Genomic DNA, 15,205 nt, shown 5'->3' on the forward strand with positions numbered 1-15,205 from the left:
CAGCATGCAGAAAGGTGGTTTGTTTTGTTGGTCATGATTTTTGGTATTGTTTTGTTTTTAAATTAGGATTTTTATTGGGTTTTTTGTTGTTTGTTTGCCTTTCAGTGGGCAAAATAGTTTGCAACCTTTTGTTTATTTATCCAGCCCTCCAAATATTTGATGCATTACAGGTTTTGTCAGGTGCAAAAACTGTGCAAGCTATCTTTACAGCACTTGATCAAGTAATTGCTGGGCTGCTTTTGCAATAGCCAAGTGCCCACCACAGATGTCAACCTAGGTACCTCTCTGGAGGTACTTGGGTGGTTGCTAGTTGCTAACACCTCCTCCTTCATTGCTTCTTTGTCATGTGTCAAATGCAGGTTATCTTCCTGCATCTTCCTGCCTCTTAATTTGTCTGGAAACTAGTGAGCATTTTTAACAGTCAAGAAGAACATTATAAAAAGCAATAACTCTTCCTATGTTGTTCGAGATAGTCATCTGTCTCATAATCTTTTGTTGAAAGATTTTGAGATGTCTGTGCTGTAAAACCTCGATCCTACAAACTACTCCCTGCTGGTTGAGGGTTTTGCTCTCACGTTCTGCTCAACACCTGCAGATAAAATGTCCTAAAGTCGTGGCTTGCTCAGAAAATCTGGTACAAAGGACTGTTTCACACCTATCTCTTCAAAGCTACACACTCTCTGCAAATTTCAATAAAATGTCTGTTTCTGAAGACCTGGAAGTACCTAACTAAGCTCTGTAGAACCCTGTTATCTGCAAGTTTGCAACACATTTTATTTTTCAGAAGCTGAGAAAATACCTGCTAAACATGTAAATTGTGGAAATGCACAGAGGCATCTATTTGCATATACTGAATATTCTGGAAGCAGAAGGAGGGGAGAAAAGGAGATTTGGGCTTGCAGATCCAGCTCTTTGAAGACTATTCCATTCACATAAGGGATAAATTGCTCAAGGAATTTTGTCTGAATGTGAGGGTCAAAAATTACAAGCTTCATGTCATCATTTGCTTATGCCTTCTAAGGCATAAAGGGGTAAAATGTACTCCATTTAAAATCCATTTTTATCTAAAGCAAAAGTAACTGAGCAAGTATTCCAGTATTATGCATGATTTTAAAAGAAAAATTAACTCAGCCCTCTAATCCACCACAAGGTTAGAGAGATAGCTGGATAAATGCTCTCCAGCAATTGAAGGTGCAATGGGATTTTGTTCAAAAGTGGTTTATCCTCACATTTATAGAAAGCACTTTACATTTATGAAAAAATTTGTCTGTTATAAATCATACCAATTCAAATCACCATAGTAATTTAAACCTCTCATATCAGCCCTTTCTTCACTAATGAATGTGACAAATTGAGCGATTCACGTGCACACTGTCAAGTTTGTTTCAAAGTAGCAATGGCATTTTCTTCATAAATCCTACAGATTTTTTTCAAGTTCTCATAGTGGTGCTGAGGCTGAATGCAATTCCTAGTTCAAATGCCAACAGCAGTGATGCAGCCATGTGTCTGCAAATGCCAGTGCTGATTGTTTACATTTGAGTGAAAATATAAAAGGCACTTTGACTCCTAAGGAGCAATCATCAGTGACCCACCTACATGGAGGTTTACCTGAATACAATAATCTTTGAATATCCTAAGCGATTTATGTATCAGATGTACATGCATGCATACAATACCTTTGTGCAACATATGTAAGATTATGTAACATATATGAAACAATCAGCTTCGTCAGCATCTCTTCTGCTGTGCAGAGTTGATGTCTGTACCCTCAGCTGCAAAGCACCAGTAGTACAAGCAGCATTTTCCATTACTGGTGTGGGAGTCAGTCATCAATGCCAGGTGGTATCTCCCCAGAAACCAGCACTTTTCTTATTTTCTTCATTCCTTTACCCTTGAGACTAAAATTTCCTCTGCTCATTTTTAGTATTACATGAATACAATAATTTTTAAAATATTGATTAGAGGAAGAAGCCACTTCTTTGCTAGCATCTTTAAAGAACAGTATCTATAAAAGTAACAGTCCTTTTTCTCAATTAGGAAAAAAACAGTAGAACCACTAAAAGAGATTTATTATTTGGTTGATCGTATTTAACTGAGACAGCAGTTACTGATAAAAACAAAGTATCAGGAAAATTCACCTCATCACAAACCAGATACGCTAATAAGATGTTAAGTGGCTTTTTGTGAATTTTCAAAATATCTGAGAATTGCTACTATTTTTCATCAAAGTTTATACTGCATTTTACTATGATGGCTTTCTTCCTAACCAACTCAACTGAAGTCCATCCACCAGAGATATCTGTGCAGAGCCACATCTTCTCTTTCCTGTCTCCCCTTATACAAGTGCCAAGTCAGCTGGTATTGGTGCATGTCATGGCTGGTGGTAGAAGAAATGCAACCCAAAATGTAGAGGAAGAAAGGGCCCTTTGCTTTAAAGAGGTGACCTGCAGAAACAGGTCTCCATGGGCCAGATTAACTAGCAACTGTCAAAATATCATTTAGAAGCTATGTAAGGTTCCTGTTCTCCAAAGAGATGCTGTCAAGTAAAATAAACCTAAAATGTGCCAGGCTTTGATATTATTGTAACAACGTGATCTCTTCCAAATTCCAAATTTTCATTTCAGTAATATGATGTGATATCTTAGTAGGAAAAGTCCAAAATGCTTAATGCTGCAATTTACCTGGGACAGATCTGGGTAACAGGGGACTAGAGAATGTACTGCAAAATAAGTATGAGTGAGGGAAGAGAGAAACATTTGGCCATGTCAGGCAGGTGGGAATTACAAATGAGCAAATAGATGGATTCATGCATTTAGAGCTGGAGATGAGCTGAACAGAATAAGCGCAAAAGTAAAAGAGAGGAGAGTACAGAGAGAGGGATAGGAAGATTGGCTAAAAGTGGGAAATTATTCTTGCATCTTTGCAGTCCTTTGGAGAAAGCTGGATCACTGTTCAAGTGGGTTTTCTGCAGCCATGCGGTCCAGATCCCAGACTGATCATTGGAGTCAATGATCACTAGTAAGACTGTAGCAAGTAGTCTACATCTTTATTCCTTGGACTGGCTAAAATAGCTAGATTAAGTAGTCTTGTTAGTGTTTTTAATTAAAACGCAGTTTGTGAGATCATGATTAAAAAGGAAGAGCCAATACTGATCCGCAGTCTAGAAAGTTTGGAACTTTGAGATGCTTAAATCAGTGGTTTTCAGTTAAAGATCTCTCTAGGGCTTTAAATAAAATGTGAGATATCATGATAATGAGGCTCATCATAACGCCACAGAAGTTGGCAGCACTGCTCTCTGGGGCATTCTTAGTCCTCTGCAGAGCCAGAATTTGGCTATGACTTTTTGTTACTAGTCCCAGCTGGACAATAATAGGTCCTCCCTTTCCCTGCACCTTCTGTGGTATTTGCAAAGAGATGTGCTTCATTACACAAGAAATAACAAGCCTTCATAAATTACTGGTGAGCCACAGGTGTAGTAAACCTAGGAAACAGTAGTGATATTGCTGACGTCTGCTAAGCAGGGAGAAATTTCGTTAACTGAGAAAAATCTCTTGCCAGAGAAACGCTTTGGTTTCTCAAATGTGTAGAAGTCTGTCCTGAATGGGATGAATAAAATTGCAATTATTGGACTCATAGAATCATAGCATGGCTTGTGTTGGAAGGGTCCTTAAATATTATCTAGTTCCAACATGGCCTTACACACTGCCAGTAATGGGGCATCCACAGCTTCTCAGGGCAACCTGTGCCAGTGCCTCAATATCCTCACAGCAAGAAATTTCCTCCCAATATCTAATCTAGACCTGCCCACAGTTTGAAGTTATTCCTCCTTGTCCCCTCATTACACGCCCTTGTAAATAGTCATACTCCAGCTTTCTTAGAGGCTCCCTTCTTTTTTCTTTTCTTTCTTTTCTTTTTCTTTTCTTTTCTTTTCTTTTCTTTTCTTTTCTTTTCTTTTCTTTTCTTTTCTTTTCTTCTTTTCTTTTCTTTTCTTTTCTTTTCTTTTCTTTTCTTTTCTTTTCTTTTCTTTTCTTTTCTTTTCTTTTCTTTTCTTTTCTTTTCTTTTCTTTTCTTTTTTCTTTCCTTTTCCTTTTCCTTTTCCTTTTCCTTTTCCTTTTCCTTTTCCTTTTCCTTTTCCTTTTCCTTTTCCTTTTCCTTTTCCTTTTCCTTTTCCTTTTCCTTTTCCTTTTCCTTTTCCTTTTCCTTCCCTCCTTCCCTACTTTTTTCCCACATCCTTCCATTTACCAACCAAGTTTTATGTGAATAGGAAGCCTGAAAATAATTCTCATGATTATTCAGTTTGAACATCTGGTATCATCATGAATGTAACTGGTGTAATGAGCTTCTCTGCATTGAACATAGGCTGCATGGTAAGGAAAGGACTTTGAAGCAACTGCACCTGAATTAAACAGGTTTCACAAAAGAGTAAATCACCCTCCCAGTGTACAGGGCCTGACTAACATTAATGACAATAAACCCTTCTCATATAGCATAATTAGTGCCCTCAGAGTTTAAATTTGCAGATACCAAGGCATTCAAATAAGGTGTGCTTAGCACTTGAAAATAATGTGGAAATTTCTTCATTGTTTGGTTGCATTATGTCTAAAGGGGGAAAGAAAAAAACTGTTCATAGCTAGGTTAGTTTGTAATTGCTCCAAGTTATATCATTTTTATGCCATGCAAATTTTGTTTCTAGAGTATATTCATGATACTTTGCTAGCTATTTTCAAGCTGTAAGCAAAGTTTGTTTAAAAAAAAATCACGTGGCATAGTGTATTTTTGCAGGAATGAGGGAGAACTATGGAACAGGTATTTTTTAGAGAATACATTATAGGAAGAAGGCTGCATTTAACTGCTTATATCAGACATATTTCAATGCACTTGCCATTGACATCTGAGCACTATGATGCCTTGAGAGGCTACCTAGAAGAGAGGCTAGAGAGAGTTAAAGGAATAAAGTATTTATTAAAAGGCCCTCAAAGGATACACTTTGGGCAATGCTAGAGCCTGGCTGTGCCTCCACCCAAGATGGATGCTGGGTCACGAGTTTTCACACTTTTATGTTTTGGTTCATTTGCTTATTGGGGTTAATTGTCAAATTACAGCTTCAGGTTATGCAGTCCCATCCTCCCAGACTGTTCTTCTCAGTTTGCTATTGTTTACACTTTTTGGGCCTGAAGCTCCAAGAGTGCCCTGGTTCTCAGGCTGGATAAGGATTGTTTTGTCTAACTAAACTGTGAGGAGAACTTGCTAACACTTCATATGACGTTCAGAGTTATGTACTAATGTAGTACAGAACATGAAAAATATCAAAGCTAAAACTTAAGGCATCCCTACGCTGGTGATCAGGTATTTGTTAAGTGTCCATAAAGAAAAGCAAGTGTTCTCTGGGAACTCAAGACTATGGGCAAAAACTGCATTAGACGTTGGGTGACTCAGGATCCTGATGTTGTGAAATGGGCTCAAGAAGATGCCTCAAAGCCACCTAGGTGTACTTGTCAACTCTTCCTCTTTCAGAAAGTTTCTTGTAGAATACAGAGAGAAGGGTCAGCTTGGTGCTGGAGTTGTTGGTTATCACCTGTCAAGCTGCTCTGTGTGTCCCTTCACCTCAGAAGTCATGCAGCTTGCCATCTGCAATGAGGGCTGTGCCTTCCTTCCCACCACCTTGCACAGCTCCTCCAAACTTGAGCTTCCCACACATCCCAAAGTGTGGGGCTATGACACACACACCCTGCCACTGAGTGATCATAATGGGACCCTCAGACTCCAGCACAAAATTAAATTTGCAGTGAGCTGGAGCACCAAGCACAGCCTTAGAGGGTAAAAATGAATGAGGGTCCACTGGTCCTATCTAGTTATAATAGAATTACAGAATGGTTTAGACTGGAAAGGACCTTAATGATCCTCTAGTTACAATTTCCCTGCCATGAGCAGGGCTGCCACCCTATCTCCTATGACCATCCAAACTGTACTTCTGCAAAGACTATCTTCCTTACTAATGAAAAATGCCATTACTGTATAACTTACCCTGTTTTCAGCAGCATCAAAACACAGTTCATGTCCTTCCAGATCCTCCAGAAACATTTTTCCTTGCTGATTTTCCCCTGCTTGTACTGCTTCACAGTTCACCTATTTGAAAAACAAGCAGGCTAGCTAGAGACCAGGGATAACTTCTATTGTTTGTATTTATAGTTGTGAACTTTGTGTCCTTATTTTTCTCCAGTCACATTTGTTCAGTCCCTCAAGCTGAAAACTCTTTGAAGAAGTCACTGTGTCTTGCAAGACGGCTTTTTTGACATTGCAAATGCTCTGCAAAGGGGGTGATGAAACAAATTACCTTAATATCCATTATTTTGACATGTTTTGATGCTTCTCTTTTTGCTGTTATCAAAAGGAATATTATATCATTTAAACCCTCATTTTCAAGTCAGGAAATCAGGATAATGGCTCTAGTAGAAGTCAGATGGCAGGAATGTTTGGGAGTAGGCTCTTTCTCTGTTTTCATCTGCCTCACTATATCAATACATCAGCTACAGTTCAAAAACACTGAAAAATTCTGCTGGTTTGACCAAAGTCTGGACAAATATCACAGAAGTTCTGAGTTTTATGATCTATTTCTGAATAAATATAGAATAATCTATTGGAAATATAAACTGTAGAGTTTCTTCTAGGAGGACATATGGAAAACTTTTACATTTACAGGCAGGTTTTCTGTTATTATTTTTAGTGTTTGTCATTTGTTTTTCAGATACTACCTTCAGATTTCTTCAGGCTCTTGAGATAACCTACTGCTTATGCTTTTCAACTCAGCATGTCCTCAGTATGCAAATTAGTAGACTGTCCTTAGCATTAACTGTAATGTTATTAGGGCATCATCTAATGAGAAATCCACAATGCAGGTGTGCACTAGTAGAAACGATAGAAAATTATGAATTCTCCCTAATGTCCTCAATAAAGAAATACATTTGGAGATGTGGGGTGTTAGCTTTACTTCCTGGCCACCATGACATGATGTGGGTCATGAAAGACTACAATTACCCTGTATCACCTGTGAGGACATCCTCTGCTTTGGCTCCTATGGGTGTTGAGATGTATTAGGTTAATTGCAGTCACTGAGTACCAGCTGAAAGTGAAAAGATGAGTGCAGGTCAGAGAGAAGACACTCTCCTAACTATCAAGGTAGACACCCTGGAAAAATAAATTGCTTGCTTCTTCTGAGACATCCATCAATGAACATGTCCTTAGATTTCAGTGGATTTCTAATCAGCCAGTCATTTCTTGTATTAAAGAGGGAGCCTTTTTGATTTCGATCTAGTCTGGATCCACTAAATGGAATCTGTTTTGCTGCTAAGGCTGTGCCAAATTGAGTACAGCACTTCTACCTCAGCACAAAGAAATCACACTAACCTCTTGGAAGTCTTTGAAATATCAGTGCAAAGGTTTTCCCCACGCTTATATATGTCTAATCTTCCTTCAGCTGCTTCTCTGAGGCTGGCAGGTATCATTTTGCCTCCCTCAGTGAAAATGCTGTAAAGAGAATATTGAGCTGTTTTCCAGCTGTGTTTGTTTAGGTAGGAATATTTTCTTCTACTTGCAGCACAGGCAGCTATTTGGGATTGTTGTCAGTTTTCTTTTGATATAGATTCCTTGTATATAGTTCTTCTGTAAATGTTTTCAGCATTCACGGTCTTTTATCCAAAGATATTTTTTTAGTGTGCCTCAGAGAGGGATTTTGTAGATGAGTATCTGAACTACCAAATGTAAAATTGCGTGAGATGAGAAGAACAAAATTTTTTTCAACTAAAACTACATTCATCAGCTTTGTCAATGAACTCTTAGCAAAAATTTATGCAAAATTTGAAAAAAATTACTTTTTAAAATGCAGATTCTCTTTCCCTCAAAATTCTCCTCTATGTTTAATTTAATATTCAATCAAGTGCCTTTCTCTATATCCTACATAATAAATCACATATCATTATATATAGTGGTTGTAAATGAAATGTAATTTTAAAGAAATTATAGGATGTTTTTAGAATAGAATAGATGTTTTGCTTGGAATAAAAAGAGACATTGAAATGAATTCAGAGTTATTTTAATCTTGGTACATTAAAACATAAATATCTTAAAATTATAGTTATGTTAGGTCAACACAAAGAATGTGTCTGATTTTGTTTGAAACACTTTCACAGTGTTGAATGAGCTGGACACCCTGAGGTCTGTCAGATGTATCCTTTTTGTCTTATTCTCCTTTTCTGTTAACCACTCTGTCCATACATGTTAGGAACCAGCTATTTTCAGCTTTAAATTAAATAGCAAAGTGTATAAAAATTAGTTAATGTCATATAATTTATGGACTCATGTCTATAATTAATTCATTTAAAAGTTTGTGTACATTTAATACTGTTACACTGTTAGTATATGTGTTGCATCTTCCTTATTTAAGAACATATTTCTGCCTTGGACCCTGTTGCTATTTGCTCTGCTATGAGTGGTTTGGATGATCACCCAAGTGTATAATAAGGTTGATAAGGCTCTGTACACCTGAGGGAATCCTGCCTATCAGAAATGTATCTCTCTGTATTCTTATTGTCTCATTTTAGGTGGTTTGGGATGTTTTCATTTTGTCTTAAAATAGATTGCAACATCTTCCAGGCACAGCCTTTGTCTTCTGGTGTGCTGAAAAAGAGCAGGGCCAACCTCGAATGGAACTTCTTGGTAGCACTGCAATGTATTTATTGTTATACAGGTTTTAATATTACACGTTACATATAATTTTTTAAGTAAGGACATAATAGCATTCAAGGGTGCATCTCTGGTTTTGGGTAGTAAAAACCTGCAGGATGAATGGACAGTTACCTTTATTGCTCCTATGTTTTGTGACTTGTTTCTTTGGGATTAGTTATTTTTTAAACTCTAATATGTTTATCACATAAAGGTTACTTGCTTTTGTGAGATGTTGTGGCCCTTTTCATTTCTCCTATTTTGCTGATCCTGTAGCAGACATCTCTTGCTGTCTGTAGCCCCACTTAATAGCCTGAACTCACCTAGGAGTACAGAAAGGAGAAGAAGTTCTCCAATTAGGCTGTAGTGAGGCACAGAAAACAGTCAAGCAGCCTTTCCGGATAAGCCTCAGCTCGATCTGGGTCAGAGCCCACATTTCAGTGGGGGAATGCACAGCCCTCACGCCCCCACTTGTACAGCAGCTCTCAGAAGTTTTTTGAGAGCTGGAATAGATGATGAGCAGCAGGTGAACTGCTGCTCCCGAGTCGCTGTGGAAACTTGAGTACATCTCTGATGGTCTCTGTTCCTGTTCTCAGGGAGCTGAAGGGTAGGCAGTTTCTTGCTGGAATTTAGTGTTACATTAAAAAAAAAAAAACAAAACAAAACAAAAGGCATAAATTTTGTGAGACTCTAATTGGCATAAGTAAGAGAGTACAAATGACAGAGAGACTTTTCTCCAGGGGCTGCAGTGATAAGGCAAGGAGAAACAGTTATAAAATGAAAAAGGGTAGCTTTAGATTGGATGCAGGGAAGAAATATTTTAGGATCAGGATGGTTAGACCATTGCACAAGTTGTACTAAATCATCTTTAGAGGTTAATTCTAACACAAGCTATTTCATTTTGACTTGATATTTTTTTGGATTGTTGTTTCTGTTTGCTTGGCCTCATGTTTATTTTTTAATCCTTTCTTTTATTATAGCTTGTTGGCTTTTACAAAAATAAAAACTGAAAAAAGTACTTCATCCTATTATTTGCCCATTGGACTCATCAGTGCAATTTCTTGAGGGTAAATTTTGTTATGGAAGGATGATTGCATGCTTTTCAGAACAATTTAATTTGATGTAACAATACTGTAACTCTTGCTAAATCTTGCAGAGATTCTGTAAAATATCCAAATTAAGCACTGTAACCAATCCATGTCTGTATTTGAATAGTAGCTGACTGTACTTTATTTTGAATAATGCATTTGCACTACTTTAAAATTAGCAAAAATTATCTGAAATGAAGGTAGATTTGTCCTACCAAAGATAAAACATTTTTATTGCTAATGAAATATTGTGACATTCTACCTAATTGCTGGTATAATTTCACAAATGTGCTGAATCATGTTATCATGGGGAGCAGGGGACTCTTTATCTACAGAAGGTCTAGTCAAGAGGTGCCTAGTATTAAATGGAGTTAATATGCAATTTCATATAATTTGGAGTTTAACCATACTACTGTTGTAGGTGGGCAAAAAAAATCTGTGATACGAAGCCTGAAATTATTTAATCAGGAATGTAAATCAGTTATGTGGTTCAGTTACCAAATGTTGATAGAACCGGCCATGGTAGATTGTTGTTTTTTAATTACAGCTGCTCTGTAATGTTGTTGTGTCACCAGGTTCCAAGAAAGAAAATAGCATGGTATGGCAGTTTGCTATGCCAAATGACCACTGCTCCTGCCAAATATAAATACTACCAGGAATGGGTTCTTCTATAGGATGATAGCCACATCCCTAATTAATGAATGCCCCCTTTCCCTATATGTATTTATGTTCAGATAATTTGTTTAAATAATGTTCCTACTACATGCTTTATAGCCTTCTGCTTTTTGCTACACAAATTTTAGCTTATATTGCAAACTGTGCAAGTCATTTGGCAAATGTAATTTCCATCCCTGCATACTAATCGATTTCTTCACAAACACCTGCTATCAGTTATGATAATAAAAATGCCATTCTAAATTGAAAAGGGGCCAAATGGAGCTTCCTAAGGAAATGACTTAAGTGTCTTTCAATGTCTTTAATGTAGTAATGTTCTTGTAGTGCCAACACTTTTTTCAGCATTTGCATTTTATATAATTTTTTTCTATTACACCATTTTTCTGTCTAAATGGTTCCTCATAACTGTTGCTGTGAAGTAGTTCATAGCAAGGCTGGAGAAAAATTTCTGTGTTTCCTCTCTCATGAGACTAAATCCAGCAACTCTGCATTGGGAAAATTCCTTAGCACAGACCTGATTGGAACATCTGGCCACTGTGCAAGTATAAACACTAAACGGCTGTATCAGTTCCTATAACATCACTGGGAAAACGTTGTAAAGTTGGTGAGTGCCTTGCCCTTGGACTGCATGCCAGTTTCTTCCTAAAATATAAGCCTAAATTTAGCAGCCAGATTGCAAGTAGCATTTGAATTATCCAGGGTCACTTTATGGCTTCTTCCATCCCAGGAAATAACCTTCCAGCAACAATCCTTGCCAGAACCTAATCATTTTCAGCTCTCCTGGGTCTTGTCTCAGCTCCGAAATGTCTCACTGGCGTTCAGCTGTATTGTCCTCTCTCCAGACAATGTCCTCTGTATTATTTGAAAAGAAACAACCCATTTCACTGATTTTTTTCCACATTTTCATTTTCTCTTAGCCCTAGCCGCCCAAGCATATGCACTAAAGGAGGAGAACGATAGTCTCCGATGGCAGCTGGATGCTTACAGGAATGAAGTGGAGCTCCTGAAGCAGGAGAAAGGACAGCTCTTTCGAACAGAGGAAAGCCTTACGAAGGACCAGCAGCTGCAGTTCCTACAGCAGACAATGCAAGGCATGCAGCAGGTATTGCTAAGGAAGAAAAGAAAAGGTCTTCTATTTTAGAATAGTCACACCACGGGGCTCTGCTCTACTCAAGACTATTCATTAAGGTCCTGATTTCTTTTCAGAAAATCATGGGGACTTAGATGGGGGGAAAGGGAGGAGAGTTTGGGAATATATTTAGGCATAGTCATTTTGGGAATTCATAAACTGCAAGTCCATTGATCATTCAAGAAAATTCTTTATGCATTTGCTAGTTATGAGCAAATTGCTCTGTTTCTCTTCTCACTTAATCCAACTGGCCCTGGTATTGCACAGAAATGTTTTTAAAATTGTCTAATGTATCATAATCAATGCTCTGTGGTGTTTTCATTTGCATTCATCTGCATCTTTTTTTCTGCTATTGTTTGAGAATGACTGAGACATCAGCGTGTCCAGACTACTCTCCTTAACTTGCAAATTGTTAGCAACATCAGTGCTATTTCCTGAGCTGTTATCATTTATGCTGACCCATGGATGCAACCTTTTCATTCAGACAGTTTTTAAGTGGTTTAGTGCAGCAAAAAAGCTTTTTCTCTGACACCAGTCAACGAGAAACTGCACAATCTCCCTGCAGGGGCAAAGGGTGTCAGTTTATCATAATTATTATCCCTTATTTGTTAGTGTGCTGCTGACACTGCGCTGGGTGAGTCTTGGCAAGCACACCCAGACGCTCCCACTGCGTTGTGTGACGTGCGCACTGACACACGAGCAGCCCTCACCCAGCGTGCCTGTGTGCAGCATCTTCCCTGCCCAGGCACTTGTGCTCAGCTGGTAGGTGACACACCACAGGGGCAGTGGCTCAGCACAGCGCTGGGCTGTGCTCCCAGCTGGAGTGGAGCTTCTCAGCCTGGCACTGCAGAGGTTAAGTTTGCTTCCTTCATCTGTAGCACCGCTCACACTCCTCTGTCACCCCTGGTTATTATATTCCAGAAGGGGACAACTTGTACCCACTTCCAGACTGTACTAAGCTGCTTTTGTATGGCAAAACCCAGGAGATACTCATTTACCTATGACCTGCCTGGTTGGATTAGGAATTGCATGGCTGTCCTGGTGCCCATTGAATCCAGCAAGTCTGCCAATCCCAGCTAACACCCAATTACCAGAGCACAAGGCAACCCTGTCACAGACATCTTTTCACTAAAAATCCTTTCGTGGGATTTTTTTCCCTTCTGAGAAGCTGAATCCTCAGAAACAAAATGTAAACAATAATTATCTGCTGCTGTGGAATGCATCAGGTAGATTTTTGATTGGCCCATCTTAGATGTTTATAATTAGTAGCCAATCGAAGCTGAGACTCTGTCCGAGATAGCTACCTTTTGTTATTCATTCTATTCTATTCTTAGCTAGCCTTCTGAAGAAACCTTTCCTTCTATTTCTTTTTCGTATGGTTATAATGTAATATATATATCATAAAATAATAAATCAAGCCTTCTGAACATAAAGTCAACATTCTCGTCTCTTCCCTCATCCAAGAACCCCTGTAAACACTGTCACACAACCCTACACACATATTGATTTCAACACAAGCCCCTTTAAGCCTGCAAATTGTTACAAAATCAGGGTGATTTATTGTATGATGGAATAATTCCGACCAAAATACTTTAAAATTTGAAAATAAGTAATTGATAATTCAGGAATGAAATCTTTCCCAGACTTCAGAATTAAGTCATTACTCAGAAATACTTAAGGTTTCTGTATACTTTAGATAAGCTTGAGGTCTGTTCATGATCTTATCCTTACATAAATGGATACTTAAATATCACTGGTTTTAATAAATTTAACACCATATGTAAAGATTGTGCTGTATTTAATCCTGGTGCTAATTCTCCATTAAAATTAGTGAAAAAGAGGCATAAAATACTACTAAATAAAAAATCTAGAGCCCTAGCACCCATTAGGCCTTATTATAATTTTCTGTCTGGGGTCTGGATGAAGAATAATCAAGTCTGTAGAATATAAATAGATTGTTATTGAACTTCAAGCAAATGCTAATAATGTAAATCAATAACACGGAGTTACTGACTTATCTCTCTGTTCAGCTGGCCATGGACACTGCAGCCTCTACTCCTCTGAGAGTTCCTGTGTTTGTGACAGTTTTGCTGTGAGGTTCTCAGTTTTTCTAGTTTGCCATCTCAGGGTCAGGCCTACTTGCTCCCAATGGGATATAATTAGAGATGGCCCAAGGAGCTGGAGAAGACACTGCAGATAATCCAGTCTGACAATATGCTGAGGAGAGCAGCAACACAGAAGCACGGGAGGTGAAGTTCAGAATATTTGGTGAGAAATTATCAGTCAGTTAAGCAGCTGGATGATGGTTTTGGATTTCAGTAATTAGCCACAGTCATGACATCCCATAACCTTTGTGATTTTTAAAGGTTTATTTCTACATATTCATGACTATATGGAAATAAACCTTTGATTTAGGTAGACTCAGTTTTATCTCAGCTTGGTTTTGTCAGTGTTGAGAGATGACAACCTTAGCTGAAATCTGCCAGTGTAGCAGGTGCTCAGCATCTATGGAAATCAGTCTCACTATGAAATATTAAATATATATCCAGGACTTGAGTATAAATAATTTAACAAGAAGACCTGTATTCCCTTTTATCCTTTTGTATATATTAAAATTAATTTCAGACAAGGTAAACTGAATGCCACTGAATTCCTGAACCCTTCATATATGTCAGCATTGAAAAACATATTTCTCCTTCTTCTTTTCTCCTCATTCTCCCTACTCTTTCATACACTTCTTCTAACTCTGAAAACTAGAGAACAAGTGATTTGAGCTGCAGCCTGAAAAGCAGATTTATCTGAGAAAAATTAGATGCATTTTCAGAATCAAGACATTTTTTGTAAACATATTTGGTGCCAAACAATAGCAAATAACACACCACCGATGTATTTTTAATGTACTTCTACCATCTGGATGTTTTTCAGGATTCTTCCCTGTGTTTGCAGGACTGATGAAATGAATGTTTATTTTTCTCTTACATCACTCCCTCTGATCTAAAGTAGCATCAGGAAAATCACACAGATGTTTGCTTATGAAGTGTACCTTATGGGCAGTAGTAGCAACCTCCTTATTTGCTGTGTCTAAAAAAAGAAAATCCTTTGGACTAATGACATTGAACTTATGGGGTTTTAGTCAACTTCCTCCATAAAACTGTGTCACAGTTTAATTTCATACCCACTGTGAGATCTCAAACAAATGGAAATAATGTCTTGTATCCATGGTAACAAGTGAGATACACTTTACCTGATTTTGAGATGGAAATTGAATTAACTTGTCACTGCTGCATAGGTGGTATTGCCTTCAATTTATTTCTATATGAGAACACACATACCAAGATGATCACTTTTTCAATGGGTCTTTTTCCATCAGTGTTTGGTATGCTCTAAAAAAAGTCTGTGATCATAAGAAAGAATGTTTTAGTTGTAACTATTTTTGCAGCACTTCACAGCACAGCTGTAAGAATTTTTTTAATCTTGCTGCTCTGTCTGAAATGTTTCATCAGATACATGACTATAGGTAATGCAGAAAATATCACCTAGAAATGTTGCTTAATGGTTGAAATCCTAAGCCTCAATTTTCAGTGAGTATATAATT

General features: G+C 37.9%; 1 protein-coding gene across 10 annotated transcripts in view; it reads left to right on the forward strand.

Moving 5' to 3' along the window:
• The window catches only part of ENOX1 (ecto-NOX disulfide-thiol exchanger 1), a 352,587-nt gene that overhangs the window by 297,705 nt on the left and 39,677 nt on the right, over positions 1-15,205 (forward strand). For all 10 annotated transcript variants that reach the window (XM_074535464.1, XM_074535457.1, XM_074535456.1 and 7 more), the window contains one exon: positions 11,399-11,583. In XM_074535464.1, coding sequence (XP_074391565.1) covers positions 11,399-11,583 — 185 coding nt within the window. The remainder of the gene's footprint in view (positions 1-11,398; positions 11,584-15,205) is intronic.

Source organism: Zonotrichia albicollis, chromosome 2, assembly GCF_047830755.1.
Source record: "Zonotrichia albicollis isolate bZonAlb1 chromosome 2, bZonAlb1.hap1, whole genome shotgun sequence".
NCBI lineage: Eukaryota > Metazoa > Chordata > Aves > Passeriformes > Passerellidae > Zonotrichia > Zonotrichia albicollis.